This window comes from Oculina patagonica, chromosome 11 (assembly GCF_052425735.1).
Source record: "Oculina patagonica isolate OP01 chromosome 11, crgOcupat, whole genome shotgun sequence".
NCBI classification, from domain to species: Eukaryota; Metazoa; Cnidaria; class Anthozoa; order Scleractinia; family Oculinidae; genus Oculina; species Oculina patagonica.
In genome coordinates, this window is record NC_135768.1 from 11,692,652 (window position 1) to 11,713,360 (window position 20,709).

General features: G+C 37.2%; 1 protein-coding gene across 1 annotated transcript in view; it reads right to left on the reverse strand.

Moving 5' to 3' along the window:
- LOC144630155 (dynein axonemal heavy chain 7-like) overlaps positions 1 to 20,709 on the reverse strand; it is a 53,297-nt gene that overhangs the window by 16,521 nt on the left and 16,067 nt on the right. Inside the window, exons 19-53 of the mRNA XM_078488446.1 lie at positions 20,438 to 20,516; positions 20,114 to 20,197; positions 19,663 to 19,803; positions 19,418 to 19,564; positions 19,174 to 19,310; positions 18,551 to 18,686; positions 17,894 to 18,157; positions 13,038 to 13,186; positions 12,733 to 12,864; positions 12,584 to 12,638; positions 12,074 to 12,160; positions 11,851 to 11,957; positions 11,086 to 11,284; positions 10,263 to 10,403; positions 9,475 to 9,631; positions 8,437 to 8,492; positions 8,029 to 8,138; positions 7,636 to 7,804; positions 6,998 to 7,100; positions 6,782 to 6,909; positions 6,610 to 6,693; positions 5,895 to 6,023; positions 5,719 to 5,817; positions 5,510 to 5,644; positions 4,867 to 5,130; positions 4,695 to 4,784; positions 4,130 to 4,222; positions 3,598 to 3,777; positions 2,604 to 2,735; positions 2,400 to 2,495; positions 2,003 to 2,128; positions 1,819 to 1,878; positions 1,469 to 1,606; positions 923 to 1,075; positions 632 to 729 (exon numbers count right to left, since the gene is read on the reverse strand). Coding sequence (XP_078344572.1) covers positions 632 to 729; positions 923 to 1,075; positions 1,469 to 1,606; positions 1,819 to 1,878; positions 2,003 to 2,128; positions 2,400 to 2,495; positions 2,604 to 2,735; positions 3,598 to 3,777; positions 4,130 to 4,222; positions 4,695 to 4,784; positions 4,867 to 5,130; positions 5,510 to 5,644; positions 5,719 to 5,817; positions 5,895 to 6,023; positions 6,610 to 6,693; positions 6,782 to 6,909; positions 6,998 to 7,100; positions 7,636 to 7,804; positions 8,029 to 8,138; positions 8,437 to 8,492; positions 9,475 to 9,631; positions 10,263 to 10,403; positions 11,086 to 11,284; positions 11,851 to 11,957; positions 12,074 to 12,160; positions 12,584 to 12,638; positions 12,733 to 12,864; positions 13,038 to 13,186; positions 17,894 to 18,157; positions 18,551 to 18,686; positions 19,174 to 19,310; positions 19,418 to 19,564; positions 19,663 to 19,803; positions 20,114 to 20,197; positions 20,438 to 20,516 — 4,458 coding nt within the window. The remainder of the gene's footprint in view (positions 1 to 631; positions 730 to 922; positions 1,076 to 1,468; positions 1,607 to 1,818; positions 1,879 to 2,002; positions 2,129 to 2,399; positions 2,496 to 2,603; positions 2,736 to 3,597; positions 3,778 to 4,129; positions 4,223 to 4,694; positions 4,785 to 4,866; positions 5,131 to 5,509; positions 5,645 to 5,718; positions 5,818 to 5,894; positions 6,024 to 6,609; positions 6,694 to 6,781; positions 6,910 to 6,997; positions 7,101 to 7,635; positions 7,805 to 8,028; positions 8,139 to 8,436; positions 8,493 to 9,474; positions 9,632 to 10,262; positions 10,404 to 11,085; positions 11,285 to 11,850; positions 11,958 to 12,073; positions 12,161 to 12,583; positions 12,639 to 12,732; positions 12,865 to 13,037; positions 13,187 to 17,893; positions 18,158 to 18,550; positions 18,687 to 19,173; positions 19,311 to 19,417; positions 19,565 to 19,662; positions 19,804 to 20,113; positions 20,198 to 20,437; positions 20,517 to 20,709) is intronic.

Genomic DNA, 20,709 nt, shown 5'->3' on the forward strand with positions numbered 1-20,709 from the left:
GTAACATGATACCTTTGTTTTTTTCCACGGCCACATCGACGATAGTTGTTTTAAACACAACAAAACCAAAAAACATCTTTAAAGCTGTTTTAAAAGGTTGTTAGGAGTTTCGCGCCGAAAATCCCAATGCACGTTTTTGCATGATTAATTACGAAAGCGCTGTGAAAGTCACAAAGTCTAATTCAATCATTTTGCGGTCTTAACTTAGCGCCAGGGAGTCTAAAAGACTCCTACCGCAACTCACGCGATGTATGCTATGTTCGTGTCTTGCGCATTTAGTTCAAAATTTTTTTTGGGGTTGATTTTTCCCTTTATATCTTTATATGAAAATAAGGAAATATAGTCACGTTTTACCTAGGGCACACGGCAGGTGTCCCCTACTCCTACCCCTTTCACAGGACTATTAAATTAATATCTAGATGGCTTTAAAAAGTTTACACCTCAGAGCTTAAGTGAGCTTGCGGTTTAGCGGACGACGTCCCCAACAAACCATCACAATAGTGCATTCTGCACTAAAAATAAGGACGTTTGATATTTTACTAAATGTCAACAAAAAAATTAAGCTGCTGAAGCAGAAATGGCAAGACAAAGTCAAATCAGACTACAAGTCAATAATGATAATTCTAATTACCAGTTCCAATGATCCATCCACTGACGTAACAGTTCGATTGGAGGCTGGGCACCATACACTTCACGAGCCGGCATGTTCAAGTCATCAACAAACACAACCTGTGATCGCACCACAGAATGTTTACAGTTCATTAGATGTCCTTAGCCAACAAAAAATTTAAGTATAAAAACACCTTACCTTCTGCTACATAGAGGTGTCAGACAAAAGGATAAAGAGAATATATGTAATTTATAATTGCCGATCAAATGAACACGTTTATTTATAGTGGGAACTAGAGAGCTGAACACACACCGTTTTCTTGCCCAATGGAGGACCAAAGACTCCTTTGCGTCTCTTGTCCAGTTTAGACATGATGATGTCTTGAGTCTGTTTAGCTGTGGTTTGGGCTGAGAAGTTGATCAACAATGGCTTGTAAGTGTCTGGGAGGTTCTTCAAGAGAAAGTTCTGTTGGATAACAAAAAAATAGATATTTAATCACATTAAGACACAGATTTAATTTCATTTTCTGGAACAGTTGTAAGCAGTATACACATTCCAATTTATTTAAGTGTCTTTGAGTCTGTTATAAAGCGCTTACCTAGCGAGAGGAGAGGGTTTGTGAAAATATTTAAATGGGGTGAGTCTTATTTGCTTGTGCGACCATAACTGGGGAAATACCAAAGATGAGAAGCGATATTGTCCTTAGGAACGGTCCCATAAGCAACTAGGAGATGAATACTCGCCCCGGATTTCTTCTGGGTTCTAAAGTGGCGAATGGTTGGAATGGACGCGTGTCAAAACTAAGCTGTAAACTCTGACGAAACATGCTGAAATTGAATGCGCCTGAATGAGACTGACCGTGATATAGACAGATTTGCCAGTTCCTGTGGGCCCAACAAACAGGCAAGACTTCTGATGAGACACAAGCTGCTCCATGAGGAAGGTATACCGCACAGTATCCACAGTCGGTACTATGATCTCATTGAATGCCATTTCCTGCAGAATACAATCGGCTTATGTCAACATCATGTTGAATTTCTTTCTTCTCTTTACATTGTTACAACAAATACAAGTTAGCAGGTCATGAGAATCACAAAACTGATCACTCTTGGAAAAACATCTTAACTAAAAACCAAATTCTCCTAAGGAAAACTAAAGACAATGTACAAAAAGCAGTAAAGAAACTAAGGGACTAAATTTTGTAATACCTTGGGAATAGGAGGAGCATCCTTGATTTCTTCAGTCCATAGTTCCCACTTGCCCATGCCCTGGAGAGCAAATCATACATAAATCCAAAACATGACATAAGCGTACACAACCAAGATATCTGTACAAAGCAAATAACACAAAAAATTTAAACGGATAACACAAAGCATAAGTAATGGACATTACCTCTTTGATGAAGCGGTAGTCATAGACTGTTCCCTTGCTTGGGAAGGGGCATAGGAAGGGGCGCGGTGGTGGATCAACGATCTCCAAGATGTGATACTTGCTTTTGCTTTCCAGTGACAAGGGGCCCTGCATGATAACACACATATTACATACTTGTCTGAACAATTATAAACAATCCTTCTTTGAAAAGGGTCATTCTTTTCATTTACAGAACCTATCAAAAAGGTGTCATAAAATTGTCAAAATTAATTAACATTTTGTTAAGTGGCAAGAGTACGATGTACATCACTGTGGGAACTAGCTCGTAAGAAAACTGCATTACAGCCGTTTGTCTGAAGCAGTACTGACTTTATCTTTGAAAACAAGTTACAATAATTTAATTCAATTACATACTAACCTCTACAATTTCTCTCAATACTTTGTCAAAATCTTTTCTTCCACGAGCATCAATTGAAGCACCCAGAGACCACACGCAAGAAAAGAGATAGATACACTAACAAGCGGGTAGAAAACAAAAACCATGTCACAAATCACTCAAACAGTTAATGTAAGCAAAATAGAGAAAAGGAAACACTATTGATGAATACACAATGTAGTTTACCTCCAGCCAAGCAGCAACTTCTCTTTCATTAAGCTCTTTAAACTTCTGTTCATCATGAAACTCATCCATCATGGTGTCCATCAGGTTCATGTGTGACTTCACCATGTTACTGTCTGTTGTGGGTGACAGTTCCTATATACATCAAAACATGCCAACTATGAATTCCATAAACGTGTTACCTTTAGATTTGCTATTTACATAATGCATTCAAGTTCACATTAAAAGGTCTTCTCTTTCTTAAACTAGATGTAAACACAGAACCGTAAACCTATGGAACAGCCTTGATATTGAAATCAAAAACGCTAACTCTCTTTACTCTTTTAAATCAAAGCTTAGGAATCATCTTCTTTTAAACTTTTAATCATTATTTTATTTAGTTTTTCAATTTTATTTGTAAATATTAGTGTTAAGTAGATTTATTTTTTATTGTAAATAGTTTCTGAAAAGCCCTATGGGGAGATTACTATTAAAGTTCTTATCTTATCTTATCTTATCTTATCTTATCTTATCTTATCTTATCTTATCTTATCTTATCTTATGTGGAAAGTAACTCACCCAAGGAAAACTGAGGTCTTTTATTACAAAATAAAGGTCTTCTAAATTGGGAGTTCATAATGAACATGTATTAAACATTTGAGTCATGTGGTCATGGTGTATATGAGTAGTATCTGCAAGAACCGATGAAAGTCCTTGAGAAAGTTGGTTGAAATGAATACAAATTTAACATTCCTATTTTTCCACTTTTAATTCGGTCCATTTTGTGAACCATTCCCCCTAACCCTTTTCAATGTTTAACAAAAACGAGGCAAGTCTTGCAGATAGTAAGTCCAACATTGTTTCGGAGGGAGGGGGTTATATTGAAAGGGCAAGGGATAAAATTTGTCCAAGGTATTCAAAAAGTGCCGAATGTCTCAACACTTTTGGTGCTCATTGTCAGTGCCTGGATCTGTGTACAAAGCAAGTAAACATGATGACTGGAATGGTAAAACATTACCTTGAATCCTCCTTTGCGAACAAACTGCAGCAGCGCTTCCTCCATTCTGTCGAACAAATCTTTAATGAGTTCCCGATTCTCCTCATTTAGTGTCTTGGGAAGAGTATTGAGCCATGACACAAGCAGTGGTTTCCATCCGAGCATGTGGGGCTCCATGTAGATCATACCACAACGGCTCACCTGTAACCACATACAGTGCAGAAACTATATTAATAACGGAACCTCCAGTTCTATGTTTTTATGCTACACAGTGCATAATGTAAAAAAGCGAGGTTATGAATTTTTATTAGAGCTTGCACAAAAAATTTGTCAAGTACTGCTCATATGTCATAGCCCATTGACATGTTTTGTATGAGCAGTTTACAGTCTTTACTTGACTTGTGGGTTGGGTTCACACTAACGTTCAAGTTCTTCCATCTAACTCCTGTGTTTGCTTCAGGTTGTTTAACCCACGTTCTTTGTTTTCTATTCCGTAAGAATGTAACCAACCTAGGACGGTCTATGTGTACCTATTGATTAAATGTGTACTTACAGTAGCTGGCGAGGCAACCTCCAAATCCATTGGCTCAAATATCAAGTTAGTGGTTGAGGCAAGCTGGATTATTTCTCCACTGTTTAGACAAAGCTGAAGAACAAAGTCACATGTATTAGAAGCAGTACACCTCGGCAGATGAGTCGGTGTGGATTATTAAAACAACAACCAAAAATAAAAGAACGAAGGACATAGAGGTTATGTCCACGCCAAACAACATTGAATGATGTAGAATGTAATGATAATGACAATGTATATACACCTTATCCAACGAGCAATGAGCAAAATGTCCGTGCATATTGTATGTTAAACCTCAGAAGAAGGAATATATTATTCCACTATTATATCAAGCCAAAAGGACGCAAATAAGTCAAAGTTTGGATCGTTTAGTTCCGCCATTTTGTTGCTCCACTTTCCCTCCGTATTTTTGCCTTGTTCTGCAGTGTATTACCGAATCATATTTTGCACGTTCTTGATCTAATATGGTAAAATAGCGTATTTGTGGAATAATAAATATAAAAACAACAACAATTTTTATGGACTCACTTAGATTTGAACTATTTACCTTTTTGTTATCATCCAGCACAGTGTTCATGTTTTCAATCCACACAGCATCAACAGGTCCATCAAAGATCAACCATTTACGGTCTGGTGTCTGTGAGGAAGGATAACAACTTTGTTCAGAACAGTTACATGCAGATATCAGAACGTACACAATTATCACATGTAGTACTTACAGTTGAGGTGGCAAATGCCCTGTAATTGACAGCTAAAACTCCATCCGACCATTCGTGAGAGACTGGGTCAAACTGTCCATACAGCTGACCCATAGTGATGGCTTTAGGGTTGATAATCACAGTCTGAACTTTGTTCTCTTCCATCAGACCTTGTTCTGTGACATCATTGAGAGCACGAGCCAGCATCCGGTAAGCACATGTCTTGCCACCAAATGGCTCACCAACAATCATAAATCCATGACGCACAATCATCATCTCGTAGATCTGCCATGTTGACAAAATTCACGAAACTTTAGTGAATTACTTGGAACACACACTGATCAAGGAACACAATCTACCAGTCTGTCAATTATCTATCAGAGAATGAATCAATGAATCAGCCAGCCAGGCTGTCTACATGTATTTGTCAGTTTGTCGGTCGCTCGAACAGTCTGTCAGTAGAGATACACACACATTTATTCGTCAGCAATCTATCAGTCTCACCAACAAGTCGTGAGCAACAGGCTTCACCTCAGTTGATGTTGTTGCCAATTGTCCATCAATATGCCATCAATATTAAGGAAGCCAAAAATTTAGTAAACTACCACATTCACCTTTAATTGCCATTTCAGCAAACGTTTTATTTTTGGCAGTTTTAACTGACCTGTATAATCTTGGTGAGGAACTGGTCTACCATCTGCAGGTTTAATGCTTTGCAGTTTTCTTGGACAGCATTTGTCAAAATGGTGTAATCAGGTTTAGGTAGCTTGACACCAGGGAACAAATCTGATGTGATTCCCTTAAAAACAATAAGAACAGTAAGTATCATTTGTCTAACAGAAAAAAAGAAGTGTACCGCAGTGAATTACTTACTTCAAACAATGGCAAATCGTGAGCCAAGAACTTGGGTAAGTTCACATCATTGATGGAGCGCAACATCAATATGTCTTCATTTTCCTCTGGATATTTTAACTAAGGATGCAAATAGGAAAAAAGTTAGAAGGAATACAGCAACTCTTAATAAAAGTTGAACTATCATGGTTCATTACCTTTAGGTTTCCTGCAGCGGTAAGAACAGACTTCACAGCTCTCATGCCGTAGTCATAGTGATGTTGAGATGACAGCTGCTCAGAGCACAGAGTGTATGTGGTGACAATTTTCACAGCCAGGGGACGGGCCTAAAAAGAGCAAATAATTATTTGGAATTGAATAGACATAAAGTTTAAGCAACACTACAAACCTAAGGGTACAAGTTTGTTTCTTTTTAAGGTGATTCCCTAGTATTGCATTGCGCATCTTTAATGCGCAGAATTCTTAGCGTAATTAGCGTGCACACGTAAACAAAAGGGCGGCTTTTTTCTATGCAGCTTGGCTCGCGAGAGAGAGAAAGAGAGAAATCATAATTGTTTTCTCGTAAATGAGTTCGGTGACCTATCATTTTTTTCTCTTAGTTCGAAAGTAGCGATCAAATTTTTTCTATAAAATGAATACATATCAATTTCTATGGCAGAATAATACATTATCATCGAAAACTGTACTTTGCCAGTACCCGCAAAGGAAATATAAGGAATTATATGTTAAATACAAGGTTTTCCTGCAATACCCCCCTTTTTTATTTCAAAATTTAACTTCCCTTAAGGTAAACAACCAACTGGCAAAGTTTGGTTGCAAATCTATAAGCAGTTCTATTTCAAGGGAATTACCTTACGTGAATCTTTATCATTTAAATGTAACACAATCAAGGATACATGGCATTTAACATACATTCACAAAACCATATGAGTAGAGTGATATTTCAGCAATCAATGCATAATCAGGAACCATCATAGCCACTGTTCTGAACAAGGCCTACAAGAAAAATGAAGTAGAATATTAGATAGAAATAAGGAAGTTAGTGTAAGAAATAACAGTGTGCACACATTAGTGTGAATAGTACCTTAAGGTTATCAGGTAACTCAGACCTGCCAGCATAGCCTGGGTTCATGGTGATGAATGTAGCACAAGTGGGGTCCAATTTCAGTTCAGTCCCCTCAAACAAGAGAGTGTCTGAACCTGAGTTGATACCTGTCAATGAAAGAAAGCAGTATGGCATAGGGTCACTCTTGGTACACATCACCCTGATACCAATTCAAACTGTAAGTGTTATACATACCCATTTGAATAGTCAGAATCTGCTGAGCTACTACAGACAACACCTCCAGGTCAATTCGGTTGAATTCATCAAAGCAAGACCATGCCCCACATGATGCCAAACCCTGAAATTCAAATATTTACAGCCACAATTAAGACAGCGCCGCTTTAGCCAAAGATCTTGAAGGAACGTTCACTACCCAATTAAGGTGATGTGTCACCTCAACATGATCGTGTTAAATATCAGTTGCAACTCATATAAACGTACATGTGTGCTGATTAGCCTCACCAGAAATTTGTTTTAGTGTAATGAACACAGCTCTCAGATACATTTTGGAGGTTTTAAAATTTTGTATTTTGTATTGCTTGTTTTAGTGTTATTTTTTTGTTGTTTACTTTATCTGAAGTGGTTGTGATGCTCTTGGCAACAGCTACAGTACTGTAAGAAAGCAATGAGCAAATTTGGATGTAATTTGGCCTTTGTTTTCGAAAATTTTCCTCAAAATATCCGTGACGTTTTCGAACAAACATACGTTAATTGCCGTGGAAAGTTTGATCACTGTTTGAGACAAAAAAACTAACTTTCAAACATATGCCAGTGAAAATCGGCATCTTGCACAACCTCCACAGCTGAATGTAGTTGTGTTGCATAGTGCTTACCTTAAAGAACTTGCCAAGTGCAATGTAGTCCAATCCATCAGAACAGTTAAACACGACACACTGTTTTGCCACAGCTTTGGCCAGATCCTTGGTAGTTTCAGTCTTTCCTGTTCCGGCAGGACCCTCAGGGGCACCTCCCAAGTGTAGCTGTAGAGCCCCAAACAGAGTTCTGTATGACAAATGATAAGAACAGTTTAACGTTACCAATTATCTGTTAAGTAATTCTAGTAGTTTAAAAAGTCATGAAATTAATGTTTTAAATATCAGTTTACAGTGATTATTGAGATCGAATCCAGAGAGAAAAACACACTTTACTGTTCAGCCAAATGTGCAAATGAGAGTATAGGAAAAATGAGGATTCAAATAATATCAAGGAATATTGTGATTGTTGACCTGTAGCATCTGTCTGTGAGAGGAGTGATGACCAGTCGTCCTGAGTTGCCAAGATACTCATAGCCATATGCTAGCTGGGCACTTATCATTCTTGTCATCACGTTCTCTTCCTAAACAACACAGCAAAATACAGTGCATCAGGAAACAATGTCTTAACCTTATGTACACCAAGGGCTTCTAAAAATTACAGTTTAAACTGATTAGTTTAAGATTTCGCTTAGTGTTACTATATGTATGTAGTTCTCCTTTTGTCAATCCAAAACTTTTTGGAACAATTCTTATGGGATTTCAAGATACACAAGTTTTCCTAGATACAGCAGATTACAAACCATTTCTGGATTGTCATGACAGCATTCATGAAAGCTGACATGAGTAAGCATAATTGAGATTTTTGAGTACCATATATACCTCTATGTAGTATCTCAGTTGTGCCAACCACTCAAAGTCATCTTCTCTTTGAACACCTAACACAAAAACAGATATTATTCAATAAAAATATCAGCAATAATAGTCCATCTTCTGACTTGCAGAGTGTAAACTGGCTTGAGAGTGTGCAGAAAAAGCAATTAATGTTGGGTAATTGATTATGAGTGGTATTTTTTTCCAGTCAAAATACCGTCACACAATAACACCACTTGTTGACTGAGTAGCATGGTATGCAAACAGGCATGATCTTGAAGTTTTGAGTTGAATATTATTCCATACAACCCTCCTGCCTGGCTACGTGCAGTAATAACATTTCAAAAGAACTACCTTATTCTCACTTAATTTCGCGAGTACTAAATTTCGCGATTTTCGCAATTCTGAAAAAATCGCGAAATTTGATACTCGTGAAATATAGGACATGCGAAGTTTAAAATCGCGAAATTTAATATCGTACTAACATAAAAAATAATGAAACCCGATGTGTTTTATCATAGTTATTTTAACATGTGTGAGCTTCATGTTTAGGTGTTTTTTTGTTTAATTGTGTCCATAAGTTATCTTCCACTCCATCAGTCGCACTGTTCTAACTGTTCTCTGCCGCCAAGTTCCTCAAAATCACGCTCTTGAAGTCCTAGATGAACCTATTCGGGATTTAGACCGTTGAATACCTTTTGTTTTGTTATGTGTATATTGTTTTGTTTGCTGTTTTTATGATGACTCCTATTAATTATGTTGTTACAGATTCGAGGTCAAAGCTTTATATTGAAGAATGGATAAAAATCGCGAAATTTAATACACTCCAATTGTACCTTTCTCTCACAATCGCGAAATTAAATACTCGCGAAATATGGCTCTTGATTTTTTGCGAAATTTAGTGAGAATAAGGTAATAAAAAACTAGAATTTAAAAAACAAGACATGTTTCAGTCGTTCATGACCATCTTCAGTGTTATTGAGATTTACAAGTCAATAACAATTATTTTTAACTATGTTTAAACCTATTAGTTTCTAGTTGTCTCACCCAGTTCGCAGAGTTTAGCAAGCACGTCTCTAGCATGTACATCCAGTACCACCAAGGCTCCTAAAGTGGCTCTGTTCTGTTTTGACAGTTTACCACGAACTAGAGCCACAATGTCATCAATCTGGCTGTTGTTGAGCTGCAGATAGTCACTCAAGGCCTGCAACAACATCATCATATAATTTGAACTGAGTGTGCTGACAACATGAATGACAGGACAGCGTGTTTTTACACTAGCAAGTCTTAATTCAAAAGGTAAAACCAACAATTTGAAAATGTTTCTTGAAGATTTTGATCTCTGTTATTTTGCAGGCCGTAAGTAGTCTGGCGATTGCAAGTGGGCTCCCTAAAAAGTATGGTCATTGACATTTGTTAATAAATTTTTGTCAGTGTCAAATTAAGGAGTGGCAAGTGCATATATAAACAGGTACATGAAAAGTGCATTAAGTGAATGTTTTATGACATGCTTGTTTTAATTCTTTGCCAGCAAAGGTTTGTGCCAATTAGTAGCCTGTATTGCTGTAGCTGTATGCGAAGCCTTTGAAGCCTCTTGATTCACTTGTCATAAAACTGTACGTAACAAAGGAAAGTGACAGCTGAAACCAGCTTCAATAAAGGAAAACGTCATGTTTACACTTCATAGGGTATATCACACAAGGCTACTCAAGGTAAAAACTGAACAAGCACAACCATTATGTTTCTTTATTTTCCCTTAATAGTTTGATGCAATAGAGTGGATACTGAATGAGTGTTGAACCTTACAGATTCTACCTAGACAAAAAAAAGTATACCTTGGCTCCTCCCTTGATTGCTTTATGTATTTCCAGGGTCCAGAACAGCTGTGACACACAAAGAACTGTCTGCCCTGGCCAATCTCTCACCCACTTAACTCGCTCTGTCTTATTATAGGCTTCTGTTGCTTCCATGATAACCTAAACAAAATGAGACGCCCATAATGGGTTTAGAGTAATGACCCTGCCTTCTTTAAAGTCATTAACTTGAGAGAAGTTAGAACAAACTGTCTCTCATGATATTAAAACACCAATGAACAATTTAGTAAAATTTTGTAAACTGAAAATGTCATTAAGAATTAATAGATTCATTAAGAATGCTAGGGGTATTAAATGGTCTTTGCGAGCAAAGCGTTTTTCTTTGCGAGCACGAGCACTGACAAAAGTTAGCCTTGCGAGCAACGAGCACTTTTCAAAAAGTTACACCACTGAAAACCGAGCATGCGAGCACTTGTAAAAATGTGCGAGCACGAGCAAACAAGCACCCACTAAAATTTTGCGAGCATTGCGAGCACTGCGACATTTTGAGGGACCATTCATGACCCCTAATGCTCTAGAGACTATTGCTGCACTCGGAAAGTTTATTAAGTTTTTTATCACACATTTTTTACATATTTTTAACAGGACGCCGTTGAACATTTGCATTTTTATTTTGCTGAAGAAGGCAACAGTAGTGGGCAAAACGTCCAAAAACCATTTTTTAGCCAGTGCCAACTTTTTTTTACAAATTTTTAACATGCCTGGCTACGCACCGAACATTTTAGCTCATGTTAGAGTTGAGTTGTGCACAGAACTTAACTGATATGCTAAGTATAATACAAACCTTTCTGATGCTAGCAATCATGTCCTGTTGTAGCTCCAGCAGCCATTTTTCTACCTGCCCTCTAGCCTTAGATGTAGAAATCGTATCCTTGAGCGGTACAACTTCACCCTCTGAACTCTTCATGTGGGTGATGTCCAACGTGTCTGTAAATTCCAGTGATGCAATTCCTTCAAAGCACTTCTTAAGATGAGGTTGAACCCTAGGACAGTCATTTAACAAATTAAATTGGTTTGTTAATTTTATTTATTGTTTACTATTAACCCATGAGTTCCAGCAGAGGTTTACACATTGAGGTACTCTCAATTTACTCACAAAGACTTCTATTAAACTTATTGTTAATAATATTATATATTGTCAAGCAAACCGACTGGGAAACAATTAGTGAGAGCAAATAATCATAACCGGATTTACTGAATATACATTTAATTTTATAAATTCTGTATCACGTACCACATAGCTATTTAAGGTTTAAAAGTATTAACTCGGTGATCTGAATAAAAGGTATGTATAAAAGTTAAAATGGGACAGCATTACAGTGAACACACATGTAGTTCTAACAGACTACAGTCAACTCTCTCTTAACAGACACCTCTATAAGACGGACAAATCTTTAAGACGGATACCTGGTGCTGTCCCATCCTTGCCGTTTTTCAGTCATTTCACTGTAACTTAACTCCCTATAAGACGGACACCTCTCTAAGACGGACAGTTGGAGCCGGTCCCGACGGTGTCCGTCTTAGAGAGAGTTGACTGTACAACACAAACCTTTTTGGATCTTTTGTTTCAGAGAGAATTTCCAAAAGTTCATCGTTTGACAAAAAGAAGAAGCGTGGAAAGTAGAGTCTCTTCTTTTCCAGGTACTCATTCAGTCCCTATGGAAGAGTGATCACACTCATTACAATCTTTTCGCTTTTGAATAATAAAAACTTTCAATTTTTCCACATATTGTACATTAAGTGTTCTAGCAGGCTATTAGACATTCAATTACCTTTAAGATGAGTTCAAGCAATTCATTTGACTTCTTTAAACGTTCCAGCATCTTTTCAATGGCCACAACAGTAAGAACGTGTCTGTCCTATAAAGTAGAAGTAAGATATTGTAATCACTTTTTTAAAAAATGACAGCCTAGAACATATAGCAGAGTGAATGTCAGAGTTAATTCTTGTACTTATACAACCAGTTTAATAAAACAGCTACAGGCGCGGGTTGATAATTTTTGCTGCACACGTAGTGTCTCAACAGAAAACGTTTTAGATGAAATGGTTGATAGCTGGAGCTGGAGCTTGGTTGTGTTGTGTTGTGATCAGCCATTTTTTGGTTGGGTTGGTCTCTCGTTCTACAGTATATTTGGAAACTGTAATCAAATAAGCCACTGCAACTGAGATTAATTGTGATTGCAAAGGGTGGTTAACTATACCAGAAATAATAAACAGGGTGTCATTATAGAGCATAACCTTAACATCTTGTACATCTTCTCTGAAAGCTTTGCCTTACTTACCAAGACTGCCACCTTCATGATCTCTCTCCAGTTCTTATCAACAGTACTGAATCGTCTGTAATGTTAAAAAGACAATGCATTAAAAATGTTGCAAACCTACAGTCTCATTATAGATATCTGAGAAATTCAAGATAATTACTGCAGCTGACCTTCCCTCCTCAGGCATCTGGGCCATGATATCAGGTGAACTGAAGATAGGTTCTAAGTACAGCCATGTAGCCTGAACCTTAAGCCACTCGTCAATAATTTCTTGCGTCAGCATCAGCTTGCTTTCCCATTCCCTAAAAAAACAAAGTCAGTCAATCAATCAATCAATCAATCAATCAATCAATCAATCAATCAATCAATCAATCAATCAATCAATCGACACAACTTAGATATGACCCAGAGAAAAACATCTGAGAGGACAGGAATGATTACAACAAATGAAAAGGTTAAAGTTCTGTAAACATACTTGATTTCTGTCTCAAATGGTTTAATGAATGGTGAACCTCTCATTGTTTGTGTTTTAACAATCTGATCATCCAACAATGTCTGGATGTCATCAATTGATGACAAAATGTGAGTTCCAGTTTCACGATAAGGAATCATGACAAACTCAATCTGAAAGCAAAGGATACAAAAAAATATTAATTGAATTAAGTGGTAAAATTTACTAGAATCACCATTAATTACGTACTGTTTGCACAGGTATTGTGTACTTTTACAAAGGGAGCTAGAGCTAGACTCTACCATATCAGTGATAAAAAACATCCAACATCTCATTTAGTATTTACTATGTTCAGTGCTGGCTGCCATATCGATATCAATATTATTAAGTTGGATCAACAGAAATCTCTGACATACATCAGCCAGCTCTTGAACGGCTATATACAATGCGGAGCTGAAAAAAAGTTTTTACTTTGACTTTGTTGGTCTAAATTTTTAAAATAATGCAGATTGCGAGTGTCTTCATTAACCAAACAAACAAACAAACAAAAAATGTATAAGACCACTGAGATTTCCAGTTTTATACCTGCCAACTCTCACGCCTCACACCTGCGAGTTGAAAAATTCGATCTCACGCCAACTCATGCTTAGGAACCAATTTCTTACGCCTAGTTGAAAAATTTGAGTTAAAACAATCATAACCGACACACTTTCCAAAAATATGTAAACTCAAACTAATGTGAGAAACGAAAACTCCACGTATAACCGGTATGCAATGCATACTAAGGCGAGGACGTTCCAGTTAAGCAAGTCAGTATGTTAAAAATTCCAGACAAAGAACTGAGAATAGGCCTTTTGGGCTTTGTTTGTTTGTTGTCCCTTTTCAGACTATGTGGCATCACTCTTGAGAATCACTTCTTTCAAATTCAAACAAATGCTCTTGGTATTCAGATAGTTTTAGTTTTTTTTTACTTGTTTTAAAAAAAACAAGTTCTCTGGGCAGCATCATGTGGTTTGAAATGGCAATTTACACTGTCAAAGCCAAAAATGTCTATTGAGTAAAATTGTGAGTCCAAAAGATATCCAAGTAATTGAACGCCGAAATTGATATCGTTGATTAAAGTGTGATTTACAGCAAGGAGCCCACATTTGTGACCACTTTTAATTAATTCACATTCTTTCATGCAGCCGTTTTCCAATGAGAAGCTGTGACGAGCTTCTGATTGGATAAAACCTGCAGGAAAGAATATGAATACATTAAAAGTGGTCACCTTTTTGGGCTCCTCGCTCTAAGTCGAAAGTTGAGACACTGAGTCATTTGCTATAAAGGAGGGAAAATGGGTTTGTCAGGTAAATAGAATTTTAAAATACAGCACGTTGTTTTCCAGTGGTGTTTTTAGTTGTGCATTCCAAGGTATGGTTAGTTTGTAACCAACGTTAATTAATAAAAGGCAAATAATAAGCTGCTTTGATCACAAAATTGGCAATTTAATTTGTACAATTCTAATATGATGTCTTTTATCACAACTTTTGACAATGGAATGCAACATATTTTGTAACTGTACTGGACAGCAAGGAAACTTCCACGAGTTTGGCATAAAAATATTGTCTTGCAATGATGTTCTAGATTGCCTCTTGTTTAAATATAGCTGACAGTTGCACTGACTGTACAATCTGTAACGTACCCTTTGTCCAGTAGGTCCAAACACTTAATATCATTTACAGGTAAAACACAGTGCAAGGAAGTACAAGTTTCCAGGAAGAAAAGTTGGTATAATATCTTGATTGACTCTTGTTAAATTTAAATGGGGCTGATAGTTGTTTGCACTATCTGTACAATCTGTGATGCAAGCAAGTCCAATAAGTCCAAAATTTTGATACCGTACAAGTGGAGACTAGGAAGTAGAGTTGATACAGTGGTTTGCCAGTGATGAATTTGTATTGAGGGTCTTTCAGTAGTAAATCCAGAGATGTTTTACACCGTTTTTTAACTTTGGTGTTATTGCTACATGGTTTTCGCTGTGTTTTGCTTAGACTTGCACCAAGTCGCCCTCTATTGGCGAGCGAAGCGACGTGCAGTGAGTCGCGAAGCGACGACCGCGAGTGACGAAGTCGCGAGAGGGCGACTTGTCCCGCTTGAAGGATTTTGAATCAAGTTTCCCGCCAAAAGCAAGAGGTATCAATTATCAGGGGGCGGTGTTTCTGCGAGCGCGTGACTTTTCTAGCAAGAGTCAAGTTTCAAGAATTCTTGTTTGTGAGCGCGGGGTCAACTCCGACCAAAACGATCACGCGAATTTCGATTTCTCCTTGCTCGAAAAAGCATATTTGTATTCTTTGCGCTAAGGAAGTCGTAAAAACGATTACAGACAAAGATTGATCAGCCCAGGAGGGAAAACAAGGCTTGCTTAGACCTGGAAATCCTCTCCGGACGGCAATTCGCAGAACCTAAACTTACTACAAATATTATTTGTAGAAACTGTGCCGACAAAAACGAGACGATCGTGAAGAAAGCAGAAGAAAGTAAACGTTCTGAGGGATTCGTTGAAGGCTGGTCATTAAGCGATAGCTAAACAATACTTGAATACACATGACAATAAATCGCTTCCAAAACATAGATTGCAAACACTTTTAATCGGCGAAATATGTGATGGTAAATGTTGCAAAGTGCTTCTGGTCTTCCAAAAATAATTTTGAACTTCAAATCAAATATGTCCTTTAACTGTTCGTCGCTGCAGTCGTCTCCAACAGATGAGGCCACAATCCCACGGTTTTTCAAAGAGAAAACTTGGTCTTTCATGAGCGATACTATAAAAGGGACAACAACAAGGACTATCGTCGTGTCGCCTCCATCTCGCATGTAGTCGGTGGAAGCTTTTGCCCGCTTCCGTGGGCGCAGAAAAAAAACATTTTTTCCGCAGAGATACGCTTCTATGACATGTTGTTGATATTCTTTTAACTCTTCGTTTCCCGTGAACTGTTGAGCAATTTCCAACGCGACGTGACAAGAAATGACGCGTGAAGAAGCGTCGATTTACATTTGAATGACACTTTCTTTGAGATCTCGACTCTGATTGGTCGCGGTTATAATTTATTCACCGACCCGTTTTTGGGTCGGTAAAATTGGCGCGCTGCAAGTTGGAAAAGTCCTTCGTACGCGACATACCTAAACCGCGCGTAGAAGGACTTTGAGAAAGTCTATGTTTTGCTTAAAATATATCTGCCATTCATAGTGAGGATTGGGCTTTTTATTATGTACATATTGCATAGAGGCAGAATAGAGGCCAATAGCCAGTTCCAAAGCAATAGCTACATTCACACATTCATGGTGCTTCTTGACAAAGTGCAGATTAAACATATTGAAGCAATTAGGACAAAGCACAGCAATCAGTGGATTCTTTGAAAACTGCATCTTGGATGTTTTCCGTTGTTGTTGTTTTTATTTCTGTTCTGTAAACATAATGAAAGAAAGAATCAATAGTTGAAAAAATTAATAATTCGTTTAACACATATTTGTTTAGACACCAAGACTGATGAACTTCAACAATTTAATGCAACATAAGTAGTTACTATAATTCACTTAAATTTTTCTTTTTTCTGAAACACATCTTTCTACATGTACATTATATCTTTCTTAAATCATTTACTAGTTATCATAGCCTACAAAAATAAATGTATATACTCTTTTTTGGTTGTTAACCACACAGCTTTAAGGTCACTGAGGTGTGTCTCTAGAACACCAGTTTGGACTCTTGATTTATTTAGATTTGTATAAATATATGATCAATTGTAGTTCTGTTATCAGTGGTTAAGCCTGAAATAAGTTTGTTTGTATCCATATTTTACAATCATTTGTTAATATAGATTTACTGCTGCTTTGTACACCACTATTTAAATCAATGTTGAAATCTGACCTAGTAGTAAGAGTGAAAACGTTCTGTCGACAGAAGGGATCGCGAATGAGCTTTCTGATCTATAAATTTTAGCAAATAAATATAACAACATCTGGCAGATATTTCACTTTTAAAATCGTTATTTCGATTCAATAAATACTTTGACAATTATGTTATTCCAACACTACGGTATTCAATAAAGTACAAGCGAAATAAACTTTAGATAGCTCACCTCAGCTGCAGTTGTCCCAGTACGTCTTCTGCACTTCTCGTCTTCAGTTAAAGCTCAGGTTACAATGTCGCCAGGCAGTAGTTCAAATCACAAATAGTTTAGTCCCTCGACTTATAGGTGTGTCGATAACGTTTTTGTGTACTTTGATATCACAAAAAGTTTGTAAGTGAGCGAAAAAAATATCAGCTACTAATCGAGTCAAGGCTTCTGGCTGCGAAAAATTCTCACATGCTCGACCGAACACTCCAAGATGGCGGACGCCAACAAATCTCAAACCATGGTCTTAGTTACCAGTCCTCTTCAGTTCGAATCATCACATCTTAACACGAAGAATCCAAAATCGCTTTATACTAACATGATAACATTAGGCTCGAGACTACGTCCTCGCCTAAAAATGATTAAATGACGATACTTTCCCGAAATCTCAGAGTTTTGACAAGAAAAGCATTGGGAACATGGTCGTGTTAAGCAAAACACAGCAAAACACATCCACGCACTGGGATCGGGATATCTTCGTAATGTCTTTGGAATACTTTGGACGTCATCGGAAAACTTTGGACATGGTCGTATTGTCTTCGGTAATCCTGGCACTCTTAAGATAAAAATCTCGCGCCTTTGACCCACAAAAAGTTGGCAGGTATACAGTTTTGTTAAATCAAACTGAATGGCTATGTGAAAAAATTATCAGATTATTGTCTCCACTGCGATTAATTTCCACTGCACATTTTGCAAGAAAACTAAATATTAAGTTGTACGTACCTCATCCCACTCACGGACCATCTTCTCCATGGCTTTTTCAAGAGAAAATTCCTTACTGGCAGCTTCACTGATGGATTCAAACTGAGTCAAGTAAGGCTCAAGATTCATTTCCACCATCTTAGCAAGGTTAGTGTCTTCATCAGGCTTGAGTGGATAGCCTAGAATCTCTGACATCATTTCCCAATGTCTGTCACGAAGGCCTGGATTAAACAACACCTGAACCAGGGGAAGGTGTTCTTTAAACTCGTCTACTTTGCCCTTCATCTGTTAATTATCAAAAGAAAAAACACATTTACGCCCAGTCACTGCAAAATTTAATAGTGTCTCCATATGCAAGTCCCCCCTCCCCTAAAGGGGGTATGGGTGACATGTGATTTGATCCAAAATTTATTAGTGCAACATGCGAAACGAGCTCAAACCTGGATGTTGCAGGTCTGCACTTATCTTTTTTCACAATAATGTGTGCTTAACATGATACAGCTAATTATAAAGCCAAAGACTGATTGTGTGTTGAGGGTTTTTCTTGGCTTGATTTATGTATTTTAGGACTTGTCTTGAAGTGAAGTAAATAGAAAACCAAATCTTGTAATTATAATTTCACGCATGTATTAATTAATTTTAGTAAGTTATTATTGCAGAAGAGTGAATAACGCTAACCCTGGCTGCAATCTTTTGTGCATTTGGTACATCACCAAACTGCTTCTCCAGCTTGTAAAGAGCTCTCCAGAAGTTGCCAGTCTCTCCATCAACTTTGTCTGGGTCCATTGTACCCCACGGTCCTTCCATCCACTCCCTATATACAGAACACGCAGGTAAAAGTGGTTTTGACTTGTGTCAAAAGTAATTCACATTTGCTTTGTTTTTTTGTTTTTTTGTTTTAAGAACTCGTGCTACTAATCAGAATTGAAACCAAAACCGATTCTGACTTGCTTTCTGACTTGTGTTGATGCTCTGAGTTTTTATTGTTTCCCTGGATTCTCTATGCCCTGTGTGACTGATTGGAGTAATAACTTTGGCTTGGTTTCCCAAAACTTAATAAATACTTTTCTATTCATAAATTCACATTTAATTAACTTCTACCACAATGTCTTTAAGTTCTACAAAACCAGGAGGAAATTTGTGTTTAAGATGAGCATTCAAGAGACAACAAACCGCTGCACATGCAATTCACAGAATGTGATGGTTTCCCATTAAACCCAGCGGATAGATCACAAGGGTTCCTTGTATTTTTTGTTAATTTACTGTTGTTAATAAAACATTTTCATGCTTGAGTTACTTACTTGTACTTGTTTTGAAACTCTACTGTTGTTTCATAAAGTTTCAAGTAAGGATTCAGAGTGTTGATCAGCTGCTGTCGTTGTGGATATGATGTCACATCCCAATTGAAAGCTTCTTCTTCTTGATTGAAAGCAAGTATCTGAGGAAAACGCAGGAATATTAATTATGGATGGTAGAAAATCAACACTGACTTCACAGTCAACAATTTTATTATAAAAACAGATTGCAAAATGATTCATTTAATACCTTTTCTGCAGCTGACTCAAGCCTCTGATTGAGAGCTTGTGCCTTTTTTAGATACCGTTGAATCTCTTGCATGTCTCCAAATGATTGGAACTCCTCAAGCTGCTTAGAATAGCTCTCTAATTCCTCTACAAACCTCTCACGCCGCATCTGATTGAGCAAAAAAAAATAATACCCCATGTAATTCAACTAAGGATGTCAAAACAAACTGTCATATTTTATGTTAACAGCTCAACTTCAGTGTATACCTTGAGGCTGTTTTCATACTGAAGACGGTTAGCATTGATGATTTTCTTGTGTTCTTCAAACACCTCTGGCATGCGGAAGTGCCACTGAAACACACTGTTGTTTAGTCGCATGTCTGCAGGAGAAAATGATGCATAGTCCACCTATACAAACAAAACAAGCAAACATCAGTACTTATTCACTTTAAGAAGCAGAAAATAATTGCTGTTTTGTACATTTAGTTATTTTATACGCAGTATATGTACAGGAAGTTTATCAAATGGTTATATTACAAGTACTAGAATTCCTGTAAGTAATTATTAAAAAACCAACAACAACTCTTTGACAAAATTTAAGACAACAAAATGCTTCCCTTTTAATCTGTCCAAGTTTTGTTATTAAAGTAGCATTTGCTAGAAAAGAATACAAAATATATAGCAGAGTTAAGTTCTAAAAGTGGGCATGTAACCTTACCAAGAAGACCAGTCTGTTCTTGGTGTCCACAAGTCTCTTTTCAAGGTCAAATATAGTTTCATTTTCAACCTGTTCAATGTAATTCTAAGGAAGCAAAACAGTAAAACATTTAAATCAGGCTAAAAACTTGTATACTAAACTTTACATAGAATGGCACCTGTATGCTTTACACCACTGGCTTTGTGGCCAACCAATTTCAAATGTCATCTGTGAATCCTAATGCTCCATTCTGTGGAGCCATGCATAGTAATCAAAAGTACTGCTATCTATTTCATTAACATTAATGAAAAGAAAGCAATGTTAGCTTAATGGTTATTTTCAAACCTTAAGCTCCATTAGATGTTCTGTGTTGGCAGGAGAGGTCAAAGCTTTTTCTGCTATCTTCTCATACTCCTCACAAAGCCTAAAAGAAAGAAAAAATTAAATTGATTACACATCTTTCTTATTTTGATAGTAACAATCCTGTTCTTGGCTACTCTAGAAGTCTCTACTTGCTTGAGACTTGACTAGTCGCGAAAGGTTATTTGTGATATTTACAATGCACATTGCTTTCTATTTCATCTTGAAAGTGCTTCAGCCTGAATTGCTCTATAATA